At 40.1% G+C, this 14574-nt stretch overlaps 1 protein-coding gene across 1 annotated transcript in view; it reads left to right on the top strand.

Annotated features, from left to right (window-relative positions):
* Positions 1-14574, top strand: part of LOC126184408 (CLIP-associating protein 1-like) — a 244920-nt gene that overhangs the window by 120415 nt on the left and 109931 nt on the right. Inside the window, 2 exon segments of the mRNA XM_049926792.1 lie at positions 243-389; positions 13473-13586. Of these exon segments, the coding sequence (XP_049782749.1) occupies positions 243-389; positions 13473-13586 (261 nt within the window).

The following is a 14574-nucleotide window of genomic DNA, read 5'->3' as shown; positions in this document are numbered from 1 at the left end:
ACTTGCATGTATATCACTGGCAGTGATTCACTAAATGTGATACTTGCAGATGGTAACCAGGAAACATTCCATTTATCTCGAAAAGCTTTAAGTTTCAAGATACATGTACTCTAGGAAATGTCACTATTGAAAGAATGTCTTTTTGACGTAGTCACTGTTGAGTAGCAGTCAGCATGGCATTCAAAACAATGTCTCTCATCCGTAACGTATTAAATGTTACAAATTTATCTTGGTTTATGCAGATGGATCACCACGTCGAGGTTCAGCTCCTGGCCCTTCAGCACTCCGATCTAATAGTGCTATTGATCTGCAGGCAGCCCAACGTGCCAAGGCACGAGCACAGTATGCTACTTTAGCTTGACATAAAGTAGGATCTGGGGCGTCTCTTCGTAAGTATAGTTGCTGGTTTTATTTTAGTGTATACATTGTTTGTATAGATTTAATTAAATTATTTGAGCTATGCACGCATGCTCTCTCTCTCTCTCTCTCTCTCTCTCTCTCTCTCTCTCTCTCTCTCTCTCTCTCTCTCTCTCTCTCTCTCTCACTCTCACACACACACACACACACACACACACACACACACACACAGAGAGATATTCCTCCTCCTTTTTACCATCCTAGTCCTACTGTATTTTGGATTAAAATTCTCATCTCACCATTCCGATTTTGGGTTTCCTAGCTCACTAAATTTGAAAAGAATGCTGCCAAATACATTCTCATTCCTTCATTGGTCCCTTCGTGTGTTTGATCTCTGATGCCCTCATCATCGACAGGTTATATAATCTGAATATTCCTCCCCTCCTCTTCTGTTGTCCTTCATTTACTCTTCCTCCACCCCTCTTCTCTCTCATTGATGCTTTGTAAAATTACTAAGTACCTTATATTCACTGCATCGATGAATTCACATAAATGGTACTGTCACACTCCTGTTGCGGAGGACAGGATGATAGAAAGAAAAAAGATGCACCCTGATGTCGTCCAGTGGATTTAGTTGTGTGGTCAAATGAATCAAATCAGTATCAGCAGTATGTTTTCCACTGTAATCCCACAAGTAACTGAGAAGGGCTGTATACATTGAAACAAAAGATTTTTTGTGAATCACACGACAAGCAATTGTAAATAGTTTCTTCAAGAGTTAAGACTGAAGTATTCTATGTCTTTTGGCCTCCACCACTTCACATTGGAAGATTAAATGTGTCACTGTTTCATGCCTCTCACCATTTATTCTGCACTTATCTCTCTGTATTCATCATGCTTTGGTTTTTCTTAAATTTCCCATGACTTGTCACCAGTCCTACCATGAGTTAAATCTGTCTCTTGGAGCCGAGGGTTACAGAACTTCTCTTGAAATATGGGTTTTGTATCATTAGCTTGCCATGTGCTGTTTTTGGATATTAGTCCAATAGAAGATGTGTTCAAAAAACAGGTATTTTGTAATTTTGCATATTGTATTAGTCCATTTCGTGTGATTTTTCATTGTTGTGCTGGTGAACATGTGTGAAACATATCTGTACACTGGTAGCAGTGTCAGAAGTATAGTTGTCAAGGAGGTTACATGTGTTTCCTTAAGAGTGGCTATTATAGGTTTGGTTTAAAAAGGCCTCAGAGAATTTTGCTATAAAAACAGAATAAAATGTAACAAGGTTTTAGAAATGTTGAATATTGCTTTTGATGAGACTGCTATGAGTAAAACAAGGGGTTACGAGGGGTATAAGTATTTCCAAGATGGCTGTGAAGATGTTGAAGCTAACAAGCATTCTGGACATCCCACCACACCAACAACCGATGAAACTGTGGAAAAAGTGAAATAAATTATTGTGAAGGATCACAAGATCACAGTCAGAGGAGTTGCTGATTGTTTGGCATATCAGTTGACTCATGCTGTGAAAGCTTTTTGGGTGTTTTGGGTATGAATTGTGTGACAGCAAAATTTGTGCCAAATGCACCTGCTCACACTACATTGCTTTTTCATGTATTTTTGGTAAAAAACAACACTGTGATGATACCCTAGCCTCCATATTCACCAGATATGGCCCTGTGTACCTTTTCTCTGTTTCCAGAAATAAAGATAATGTTAAAGAGTTTTACAGGCATAGATGAGATTAAAAGTGCATCGCTGAGAGAACTAAGTGCTTTCCCAAAGATTGAATTCTAGAAGTGTTGCAGAGGTTGGAAGAAGTGATCTCATAAATGTGTAATATCTAATGGGGACTTGTTTGAAGGAGATAACATTAACATAGATGAATAAATAAAATTATTCCCAGAAAATTAGCATTCCTGTTACTTTTTGAACACATCTTGTATTCTGCAAGCTGTCTTCTAATCTAGCTTGTTGTTTTGTTCGTATCACCTCAGAGATGGTTAAAAGATGTACTGGTCCAACTAGTGGAGTCATTGCACCTGCCGTAGCCAGCCTGTCAGCTTGTTCAGTGCCACTGACCCTTATGTGACCAGGGACCCACAGCAGGTTTACTCTGTCACTTTCCCTTATTGTCACAAGGACTTCATGGCATTCTGTAACAATCTTTTGTCTCTATGCAGGAGCTGGTAAAAATTTCAGAGCTGTTTGACTGTCTGGATGAATATACAGGCTGTAATCCTTGTGGCACCTATGCAGATTCTCCATAGCACATATCTCTGCCTGGAATACTGTAGCTAGCTGTCCTAGAGAGATTGCTTTCTTTAGTTGGGGCTGTACCCTGTATATCCCGGCCCCAGCACCTTCATGTGTTTACAATCTCTCAGTAAACCACACTGCATCTCCTGATAGGTTTGTTCTTCCATTGCTTCCTACTTCTGACTGTTACTTTCAGATGCTAAAGATTAATGTAAACCCCCTAAGCTCTACTATTACACATTGATTGTTCTACGACTGGTTTCGTTTGTAGAATATTGTCTGGTTGCCAGCAGTTAAACAGAACAGGAAATTAGGCTAAAGCTACAGCATTTTAACGTATAAAATAGGCAACTCACATTGATAACAGCCTTACACTAGATCCTCACCAAGTTGTGCAGAAGTCATGACTCAGTTGGTATTGTTGTTGTCTGTGTCATAACTTTAGCACAACCCGGTGAGAATTTAGTGTAAGGCTGTCATCAGAGTTAGTTGGTAATTTTATTCATTGTTTTAGCCTCATTTCCTGTTTTGTTTAACTGCAGGCAATCTGAAGATGTTTTACAAACAAAACTGCTTGTAACACAATAAATGTGTAGTAGTACAGCTGAGGTAGTTTTCATTATTCATTAATGTTATTGTCAGCCGTGGTTCCCAAAGTCACCTTGAAAGGGTTATTGAAGTACCTGAGAGTTGTATAGTTAGCCAGCATTTCCTGTATTTACCATATTCACTATGTTGGTATGGGAGTCTGGATTTCTTAAGGATTTCCATTTACTTCTTGTATGTTATTGTTGCTGCTACCTCCATTGTAACACAAAGGTGTGAAGGTGGCATGTCCAGAATGGTCTCCATCCCAGTGGTGAGTATGCTGCTGATTCCACGTGTTATTGCTAAGCAGGCCAATTTCTGTACCTTGCAAATCTCGTTTGAAGCCATCTGCTGTTGTACTTTCTTCCACCATACTGTAGCCCTATAACTTGATCATAGACCTTATTATATTGGTGTATATCTAGTACATACTTCCGGGTCGTGACCCCAGTTTTTACCACAGGCCCTTCTAATGCACATAAGAGCACCTTCCATCTTGGAACGCACATTGTTTATCTGTGGGGTCAAATATAGTTTTGCATTCAGTATTACCCAAAGTTACTTTATTGCCTCCTCTACTAGTAGAGTTTTGTCCATGAGCTTAAGATTCCAGTACACGGTTTATATATACTTACTCATGTAGATGACAGAAACCCTCCTCGCAGACACCCCTCGGTGGTGGTGTTCACCATTTTCTCATTCAACTTTGTGGCTTCTACCTTTCATTTACTCATTATAGTCTTAAACTACTTGTATATGGTGCTCTTAATGCCATGGTTGTATTGCTAAAACCCCCTTTAATGTCCAGGAGGGTGCAGGTAGCAATTTCCTGAAAGCATAGTGCTTTTTCCAACTTCTCAACAAACTGGTGAAGTGCTGCTTCACATGGTTTGCATAGTTGATATACTTGTTAGTTCACATGTAGAGTAACTTTAGTTAACCTCCCTTCCTTAGCATACACATTAACCAATTATACTAATGTCTTTAGGAAAAAGTAGGACAGGCTAATAGTAGTTGAGTCACTGAACAGCCACCTACGTAGCTCTTTTAATGCATTAGTGTCCATTGGTGACACATCAGGCGGGTAAGAAGTCGCATATCTAGAATTGTGTGCTTTTATATTTACTTCTTCAGTTAGTCTTGCTAGGATGGGTATGATGTGTGCATGCTGTGTGTGGAAAAAGGAGGGGCTGACCAGAGTTCACAAACAGCTATATGTGCTGTTGGCTATGGTCAGTCACCTTCAGGTTGCAGCCTCAGGGTACACCAGTGCCGGAGAATCTGGCGCGTTGCGTGGGACACCTCGGGAGTCAGTTGTTTTGCCCACGGGCTCTGCTTCCGAGGCACCTTTTAGCGCATATGACACGATGGATCTGCCCTCACAGCAGGCTGACTGTTGGATGGTAACATGTTCGCGTTGCTCAAGGCGGACGGCCAATGTGGAAACTGGCTGCGTGGCCTCGTCCATTCGCCCTATGAGTGGACAGGTGGCTGCTGCTTCACCAGGGTCCAAGCAGCGACGTGGGGGGCAAGGGTTTACTTGTTATTGGCAGCTCCAATGTTTAGCACATTATGGAGCCCCTAGGCAGATAGCATTCTGGGCTGGAAAGAAAGCCAATGTGCACCTGGTATGTCTGTCAGGAAGCCTCATCTGAGATGTGGAGGCTACATTTCCGGTGGCGACTTCCCTCGATAGGTCAGGGGTGCGTAGCAGAGTACTTGTGGAGTGCACATGAGGGTTTTTTAGGCTAGGCTGTAGTTTGAGGTTCTCTAATGGACATTCGCCAGTCGATTCACAGCAAAGAAAGGCAAACAGCATTCAGAATCAAGACACTTTGACTGTCACAATTTTATCAGTAAACTGTGTAAGTATTTGTAGTAAAGTTCCCGAATTTACTGCCCTCCCGGAAAGTTATTGCACTCAAATTATTCTTGGGACCAGAAGCTGGCTGAAACCCAAAGTGGAAATCTCTGAGATATTTAGTGAGTCATGGAATGTGTATTGGAAAGACAGATTACAGGCCATAGGAGGGGAAGTGTTCATTGCAGTTGACAAAAATATTGTCTCTATTGATGTTGAAATTGAGTGTGACAGTGAAGTCGTCTGGTCACGTATAACAGGTGTAGGTGAAACTATGTTAATTGTTGGATGTGGCCATCCGATTGCGCTGTGACAGTTCTAGAGTCATTCAAAGGAAGTCTATGGTCAATAGCACTTAAATACTCAGATCATGCAATAGTAGTTGGAGGTGACTCAGACCTTATCGACATGTCAGTATAGAAGTGGGGATTAGCGATCATGATATCATTATAGCAATCATGATTATGAGAGTTAATAAATCAGTCAAGAAGGCTAGGAGTGTGTTCCTGCTAGACAGATCAGATAAGGAGTTCACTTATACAGTGAATTGGCATCACTTGGTACCAGTAAGATGGACACACAGAAATTACGGGCAAAGTTTAAGCAGATTATAATTCATGGTCTAGAGAGTTATGTGCCTAGTAAATGGATAAAGGATGCTCAAGACCCACCAAGGTTTAATAACGAAATTCGCAAGGTGCTGAGGAAACAGAGGCTGTTGCACTCTAGGTCAAAAAGGGACACAGAAACAATGGCAAGTGAAGGTTAGTAGAGATTCGTGTGTCTGTGAAAAGATCGATGCGTGAAGCATACAACAGCTACTACCATCACACCTTAGCAAAAGATCTGACAGAGAACCTGTGAAAATTACGGTCATATGTAAAATTGCTAAGTGGTTCTAATGCTTCAATTCAGTCCCTTGTTGACCAGTCTGATGTCGCAGTTGAAGATAGTGAAACAAAAACCGAAGTTTTAAATTTCATGTTCAATAAATTGTTTATGCAGGAGAAACATACAAACATTCCATCATTTGACCATCGGACAGACTCCTGTATGGAAGACATAGAAATTCTCATACCTGGCATAGAGAAGCGGTATTTATCAGAGGCAAGGGTACCACCAGGAGTGCCCCAGGGAAATGTGACAGGACTGCTGTTGTTCTCTATATACATAAATGATTTGGTGGGGAGGTTGGGCAGCAGTCTATGGTTGTTTGCTGATGATGCTGTGGTGTATGGTAAAGTGTCGAAGTTGAGTGACTAGGAAGATACAAGACGACTTGACCAAATTTTCAGTTGGTGTGATGAATGGCAGCTAGCCCAAAATGAGGAAAAATGTAAGTTAATGTGGATCAGTAGGAAGAACAAACTTGTAATGTTCAGATACAGTATCACTAGTGTCCAGCTTGACACAATCAAGTCATTTAAATATCTGGGCATAACACTGCAAAGTGATATGAGGTGGAATGGGCATGTGAAAACTGTGGTAAGTAAGGCAAATGGTTGACTTTGGTTTATTGTGAGAATTTTAGAAAAGAGTGGTTCACCTGTAAAGGAAACTGCATGTAGGATCTGGTACGATTTATTCTTGAGTACTGCTTGACTGTTTGGGATCTGTACCAGGTCAGATTGAAGGATGGTATCAAAACAATTCAGAGGAGGGCTGCTAGATTTGTTACTGGTAGATTCAAACAACACATAAGTGTTACAGAGATGCTTCAGGAACTCAAAGGGGAAACCTTGGAGGGAAGGCGGCATTCTTTTCAGGAATCACTTTTGATAAAATTTAGAAAACTGGCATTTGAAACTGACTGCTGAACGATTCTACTGCCGCCAACATACATCGGGTGTGCCACAAACATATCGTGCATAAGGACTACGAAGATAAGACATGAGAAATTAGGGCTCATACGAAGGTGATTAGACAGTAGTTTTTTCCTCACTCTATTTGCGAGTGGAACATGAGGGGAAATGACAAGTAGTGGTACAGGGTGCTCTCTGCCACGCACCTTACGGTGGCTTGCAGGGTATCAATGTAGATGTACATCTCTCTCTGGCTTCAGATAGTTTTGCTTGCTTAATGACAAGGCAGTGTTTGGCAAATGCCTTCAGCTGTTTTGCCCATTTTCCTTTACTTCTTGCATTGTTTAACAGTTTTCTTACTGGCTTTCTTTGCAATTCAAGGTTGTTGTTATTTTCTAAGTACCAGGTCATAATGGCAGATGTCACTTCATCTGCCATTTCCTCGAGTACTACTGGAGTCCTTACTAAAATTACAAATTCAGATATGGATGAGTTTAGGTCTTTCCTATAAGACTCTTATGTTGTGTTTCTAGGATTCCTATAGGTCATGGTCTGTTTAGCATTCATTTCAGCCTCAAACTTGTTATATGTGTGTTCTGATAAGGATGGCTCCAACACCGCATGCCATTGTTTGATGTAGCTACCCGTGAAGGTGAACCCAAAAGTTATGTCCATTATTTCTTCCTTTCTTATGTTCCTGAAGGTCGATTTGATGCCCTATTCAGGATCTCCAGGCTACTCTCAATTAAATTTTCTTCTGCTGTTGGTGTTGCTGCTTCCCCTCAACAGGTTGTGGGCATTGGCATCACAACCAACCAACAGCTGTTCATTCAGCTATGAACACCTGTCTACATGCTACATTAATTTTCAACTTCATTCACTAAGTCCCTGAAATGAAAGTCCGCCGTGGGCAGGAATGACATTCCGCACTCAACATAAATGCATATTCTGGTGTTCTTTAAATTTCTAGTATGTTACCTCTGGCATTTTGCCTCCAGCATCATCCTCCAGTTTTCCCAAGACCTGAAACGCGTAATTTATATACATAGGGTTCCCGGATCAGGACAACGTCCACCTCTTGTCTTCCCAGAAGACGACTCAGGGTGGCAGTTGCCCCCTTACTGTGTTGCAGATTTATCTGCAACTCTTGCAGCCACTAACTCCACACCATGGTCATTTCCAGTGTGTGAGATTATTCTGACGATAGCCTGCAAGAACCCTTTCTTCCCATTGCCCTCAAGGATTCCTCACTGACTTCCATCACAGGGGCTTATTTCTTACCTCGGCTATTTCTGGATCCAGTTATTGTGATAAAAGGGAATATTAGACTCCTCTCCTGTTCCTTGTCTTGACTTGTCTCTTGTTCCTGTCTTGGAAGTAGAAGGGATCTGTTTTTCCCCTTCACTCTGAGACCACCTTTGTAGAGGTCTTAAGTTTGGGACCTCTTGTCTTCCTTTTCATTTTGTTGTTTGTGAAGTTTTCTCCTCTCAGCCCCAGACAATGATTTGACCTCGATACAGTCCAACTTCTCAGTGATGATTTCCTCTTCTTGGATTGGTCTATCAACTGATCCAATTCCAGAAACAGCTTCCATTAGTTCGAACCTCAATGCTTGGGTATTTTAAGTCTCATCAAATCCCACAGTTTTTGTTTCTTCATTTTGGTACCATGAGATTTAGCCATTTATTAGGTTGATACCATGGTGCTCAGCATGGTGCAAGGCTGGTTACTTGGGTCAGTTGACCAGTAGCCCTGAGAATTTTGCTACATGCCACACACCCCTCAGCATGAATTGTAGTGGAGCTTTGTGAGGCACTCTGCTCATCTGGTTCATCCAGCATAGGAGATTCTGCCATTAGCTACACTACAGCTGTCATAGCCCTCAGCTTCATGCATACACAGAAGCCTTTCTATCTGCATGATCAGTATATCAACTACGAGGTGGTGTCCCCAGAGAGGGAACTCTCATGATACCTTGGGATGAATATGCCAAACCCACCTCATAAAATCAACAAGTATGCAGGATTTATTGGAGCTGCTGTGGAATCTGTTGCATGTGAGTCAATGAAGGGTGCTGCAAACAAAGCTGTTGAAATAAATGATAGTGTGACTGACATACCAGTAGCTTTTGATGGCACTTGGCAGTAGTGCGGCTACAGTTTTATGAATTCTGTTGCTACGGTGACCAGTGTGGATACTGGAAAGAAAGGTAATAGATTTCCAGATTTTAACCAAACATTGTTATAAGTGTAAATCAGGGAATGAAGAAGGGCATGTCTGTGACAGAAATTATGAAGGCACAAGTGGTGGTAGAAGAGGACCAGGTTGAGGAAGTTGAAACAAAGTTTGCAGACAAGAAATTTTCTTATGGTAAAACCATAAGAGGCAGGCTAACAGACAAAATGATTGATGAACTACAGCAGTATTATGGGATGGCCATTAGAAATAATTCTGAGGGTTTGTTGAAAATGAAGTAGGCACTATGGGCTACCTTCTTCCACAGACTGTCAACTGATGAAAAACCAGTACACCGTCTTTGCCCTCCTGGACCTGATTCATGGTGCAATTACCGCAATGCGCAATACTCAAATAGTTCATGCAGCCATAAACGTTCCATCCCAGCAGCAGTCATGGATATCATAAGACCTATTTACAGAGACCTGACAAACATGAATTACTGGAGAAGTGTCTGGAGGGTCAGACTCAAAATCCCAATGATTCATTCAGTAATCTTATATGGACTCGCTTACCAAAAAATGTTTTTCTTTGTATGAAGACGCTAAAGTGGGGGTTCAGTGATGCTGTTATTGTTTTTAATGATGGCAACATTGGTAGGGTGAAAGTGCTACATCATATGAGAATTAATCCTGGAGCAAACTGCATCAGAGAACTTGAATGAATGGACAAGATTCTCATTGATAAAGCAGAGTATGCAGCACAGTTGGCCACGAAGGAGTCCAGAAGGAAGAAAAGAAGAAAAAACTTGGAATAAGATCAAGATGATGATATACAGTGTGGTTCATGGTGTTTCTGAGTGACTAAAAATAAAAATATTAAGCATATATTAAATGAGTTACAGTCTTTTGGAACTTTACATTCACATTTTCTGTTTCCTTTTTCCTAAATCTTGGAAACCACTTTGAGTAAGCATTCAAATTTTCAACAAGTAATAACATACACATCCTGTGTCTACTGAACTAATAGAAGAACATAATTAAAATTATTTAGGATAAAGTACAAAAAAGTATACAAAATTTTAACTGCATGATTAAAAAATTGTATTTCTGAAAGCAGTGGCTGAAATGCAATTATTGTAGTTTAGTAGACTCAGAAAATACAGTTTAATGTCCTGTAAAAGTTTCATGTCAATGGCTACAGTAGTTTCTAAAATACAGGGGAAGCCAAGTCAGTAAATTAAACATTGTCGGGATAGGACGTTCGAACTCCCTTAAATGCTATATCGCAGTTGTCGAAAAACCTAATTAGAATATGATGGCTCTTGCGTGTCAGTATCATTGCATGTACATCGTTGTTACGTGACATAGTTACTAAGCTGTGTCCCTCACTGAGTGAAGTGTTGCTGCTGTGCACATTCCACTATGAAGTGTTGTCTGAATCCTTGTACCACTATTCGCTGTTGTTGCTTCTACTAGACCAACACTGTGTGTTATGTGTGTACTCACGCCAGCGTCTGCTGCTGCTGCACCGCTCCTGGTTGCCTTCTGGGATGGCTGCTTTAACTTCAGGCATCGTCTGTATGCAGCGGCTTGTTCCAGTTTCTTCTGTCTCCTCTTGGCATCATCTGTCTGGTGGTCTCGTTCCAGCTTCTTCTTCTTCTTCTTCTTCTTCTTCTTCTTTTTCTTCTCTGTTGCTCTTCCGCCCATACCACTAGCCAGCATACTGATTGTTTAAGTAAAGAAAGGGACCCCTCAGAACTGTTTCATATTTTTGCTTGACATTTGGCTGAGTGGGTTCAATTACAAAAGGGAGGGCGACCCATTCCATTAATATTTAGCATGCTGTTGCCGAATAAGAAAACAGCAAACAATCCTTCCTAATCAGTGCCAAACCCTGCACCTTAAAGTAATCTATATATGTTGTGTCCAGCGAATGGTCTCTATGCTGATTGACATTATGCGGAGGTAGATCTGTTCAATTAGCAGTCTATAGCTTCGGCTAATCAAATATTTTGAAAATTATGGCACTCTGTCGAGGAAATATGAACATACGGAGGCAATACTTGAGAACAATGTTTACTGTACTGACCTTTGTACAATTTGTACATTTCCCAAGAAGAAGCAACACGCTAAGTATGGAGGAGCGGCACCAGAGCGTATTCTAAGTCCAGACCTGAGGCCTGACTTAACATGGGATCCATATGTTATGATTGTACGCAACTGACAAACTCTCCTGGATGATGTGTGGCCTCCTTTAGCCCTTGTGGCTGTGGCCACGTCCACATGCCCAGCCGGACAGAGCAGCATGGTCTCACGGGATGTCACATGTTAAATTCGGCCCCAACCAGCTGGCACCCTTGTGGTGGAATTTGTAATGTATTCTGCAAGCATAAATTGTTCAGTCTGGCTGCTGCCATTGCTTTTTAGTCAGTGCATTGTCCTCATATGCGACAGCACAGAAAAGATAAATCTAACTTAACTTGTAGCAGAAGTTATGACCAGTGTTGTTTAGGTTGCAAAATTCATTCTTCTTATTGAGTACCTTACCAGGGGTGAAACAAAATCTGGTGGATACCACAGAAATCTCACAATTGTTGGAAAAATTTGGAAGAAAAGGTGTCTGAATAAATGAAAATGGATCCAAATGAAAAAAATAAAAACAACATTCTTTAGGACAAGGCACCTGCTTACAAAGCCTCTTTGACAATGGAATAAACTGAGGAACTGGTAGTACAAATTGTCTCCCTCCCTCTGTTTTTGGGGAGGGTGACTGTTACACATTACCATTATTTTTTGTATCTATTATTTTTGCAATTTTTGAAATGATCTGGTAGTTGTTTTTAGATTTGTACTATATGCAATGATTTTATAAAGTTGAAGCTGTCTATGACCTTTGCCATTATCGTACTCTGTGATTGTAGTAAATCAGTATCAGTAATGGGTTCATGAAATTTTTCCAGTAGTTTTCTACATGTACTTCTATGACATTAGAGGGGACAGAAAAGGGCTCTGCTGTTACATTTGTCTCTCTCTCTCTCATATACACTACATGATATCTCCACCCTCACCTCACCTTTAGTTTGTCGCACCCTTCTGTCCTCTTCCCTACACCCATCTCAGCCCCCTGCCACTGTGTGTGTGTGTGTGTGTGTGTGTGTGTGTGTGTGTGTGTGTGTGTGTGTGTGTGTGTGTATGTGTATGTGTGTGTGTGTGTGTGTGTGTTTCTTTCTTTCTTCCTCTCTGTCCTCGCCCCCACTATTCTTAATTGGAATCAAGGTGAAAGTGGGGTTTGAATAAAGGAGAGATTCTGTTTTCCTCTGGTATCATTAACGCTTGCTTACGTATGTGCCTACTAGTCCTTATAATCAATCTGTGTTTCTGTTTGTTTTTTTGCTGCTTGGATATAAGATGACCATAGGCAATGTAAGTAAGCTGGTTACTTTAGCTGAATTCAATTCTTTTTTAGTTTTTGCTATGATGGAAGGTTTTGAGAAACTATTTGACTTCATGTTTGATTTTAAACCACATTTGCATAATCAGAGGCATCTTCTTGCTGAAAAGTTTTGTATGTTTTATATTTATTGTAAATTCTGTTTTAGCAAAGTAGTAGACTCGTGACAGATCTGTGTTACTACAGTCATAATGCGATATCATATGCTGATGTGTAAATGAAGCCTACACAAATGTTTGGGAATATTTCTGTTTAATAAAAATCCTGGCTAATTAAAAATTTTCCAAGGCGTGCAATGTTATACAAGTGCCCTCTTCACATACATGCACACACACAGTAAGAAACATACAGTAGAACAATCTGAGTCTGCTGCTGTGGTCCATTTGTTCTCACTACCTTCCTCATGATTTGATCCGTTCATATAATTTTATGCTAGTTCACTGACATTGTTGCAACTAGGCATATGAATCCATAATGAAATATATCAATGGCCAGCTGATCATGGCAATGTACATTACACTGTTGCATGCATCATTAATATTTCATCTTAGCTAAGATGCCCAAGGTTGTGTATCAGAAATTTAGTATATTATTATATTATTTTCCCTAGTTTTAATTAGAAGAGAATTTTATAACTTAAATTCACTAATTTTGTTTATACTGCAATAAATATTTGGACATACTCACCAAATATGAAAAAGTGTACTGCCCAGTCTAGCATCATTGTGTCTGCTTTTGGAACTCATTAAACATAGACTTATAAAAACAACTCTCAGCAACATGGTTCTTGTTTGAGTTGTCCTCACCTTGCCTTTCTCCTTTGCTGTTCTCTCTGGTATCTTGTACGGAATGGAAAAATTTGCTCATTTACCCAAGTTGCTGTATCAAGTTGCTGTGTGCTTTGAATAGTTCCATTTTTACTGTTATTAAGATGAACACTGATAGGAAGATTCTGGAAAATAATTGTTGTTCGCAGCTCGGCCAGGAAAGCAAGCTGCAGACTCATCTGGCATGTCCACAAGTGTCATAACATCTCCAGAAAGATTGGGCAGAACAAGGAGTCGGATGTCAAATGTATCTCAGTCCCAACGTAAGTATCTTCAGTTCGTTCTTTCTATTAATTTCCTTCAGTTTCTCTCATTTTATTACTATTAATATATTTGTCATTTATTTTTGTGTGTGTGTGTGTGTGTGTGTGTGTGTGTGTGTGTGTGTGTGTGTGTGTGTGTGTGTGTGTGGTGTTGTTGTTGTTGTTGTTGTTGTTGATGATGATGATGATGATCATGCAATTCTTGGTATGAAAGAGACCCAAAATCTCATTAAAAGTCAAGGCATATAATAAAATAAATTTTAATAGATGTTAACTGTAAAGTAGTGGGTATATATTTCTGTAACAAGTAAGGTTTTATTTTCTGAAGTTGTTGCTTATCATAGATCAATTTTTTATGGAGGAGCCGGGATGGAAGTAATTTATAGAATTTATTATTTGCCAATACTTAGCTTCAGCTGAAACAAGAATGTATATAAGGATTGTGCTCAAGTTTGTAAGTATAGTAAATGAAACAACAGAGAAAAGATAGCCTTGTAAATGGTAGACAGTTGGTCAAATGAATTTTAAGGTAACTTAGATAATTACAAGTTCGTATGAGAAAATATGAAACTGTAATGTTGCCATTCCTGTTCTTAGTACATACCCTGTAAAAGTGTAGTTAATAAATAATGTAAATATTGCTCCAGTATACGAGTAATATGAGCAGGGGTCACTTCCTTCCAATAAAGCAAAGGCTTGTAACTGGGATTTCTGTTCTGGCTACGTAGCACAGTTCTCTGTGTACCTTAAGTGGCAGATTTTTAGGGCAGTCATTGTAAGCAACATTTTTGCATCAACATTGTTCAGTGTTATCAGAACAGCTGATAAAATTTCATATCAATTGTAAGATTCACACAGATCCCATTAAGAAAATGGGAAGGTGGATCTCAGCAATTACAACTCAAATTAGTGTATTAAGTATCTATGATCTCGTGCAGTGATGACTTTATAGCCACCTCAGTGTTCATGTTGTAATATTCCAGCCAAG

The sequence above is a fragment of the Schistocerca cancellata genome, chromosome 4 (assembly GCF_023864275.1).
Source record: "Schistocerca cancellata isolate TAMUIC-IGC-003103 chromosome 4, iqSchCanc2.1, whole genome shotgun sequence".
Taxonomy (NCBI): Eukaryota; Metazoa; Arthropoda; class Insecta; order Orthoptera; family Acrididae; genus Schistocerca; species Schistocerca cancellata.
Note: the sequence above shows the minus strand (reverse complement) of the source record. Positions and strands in the feature narration are given on the sequence as shown.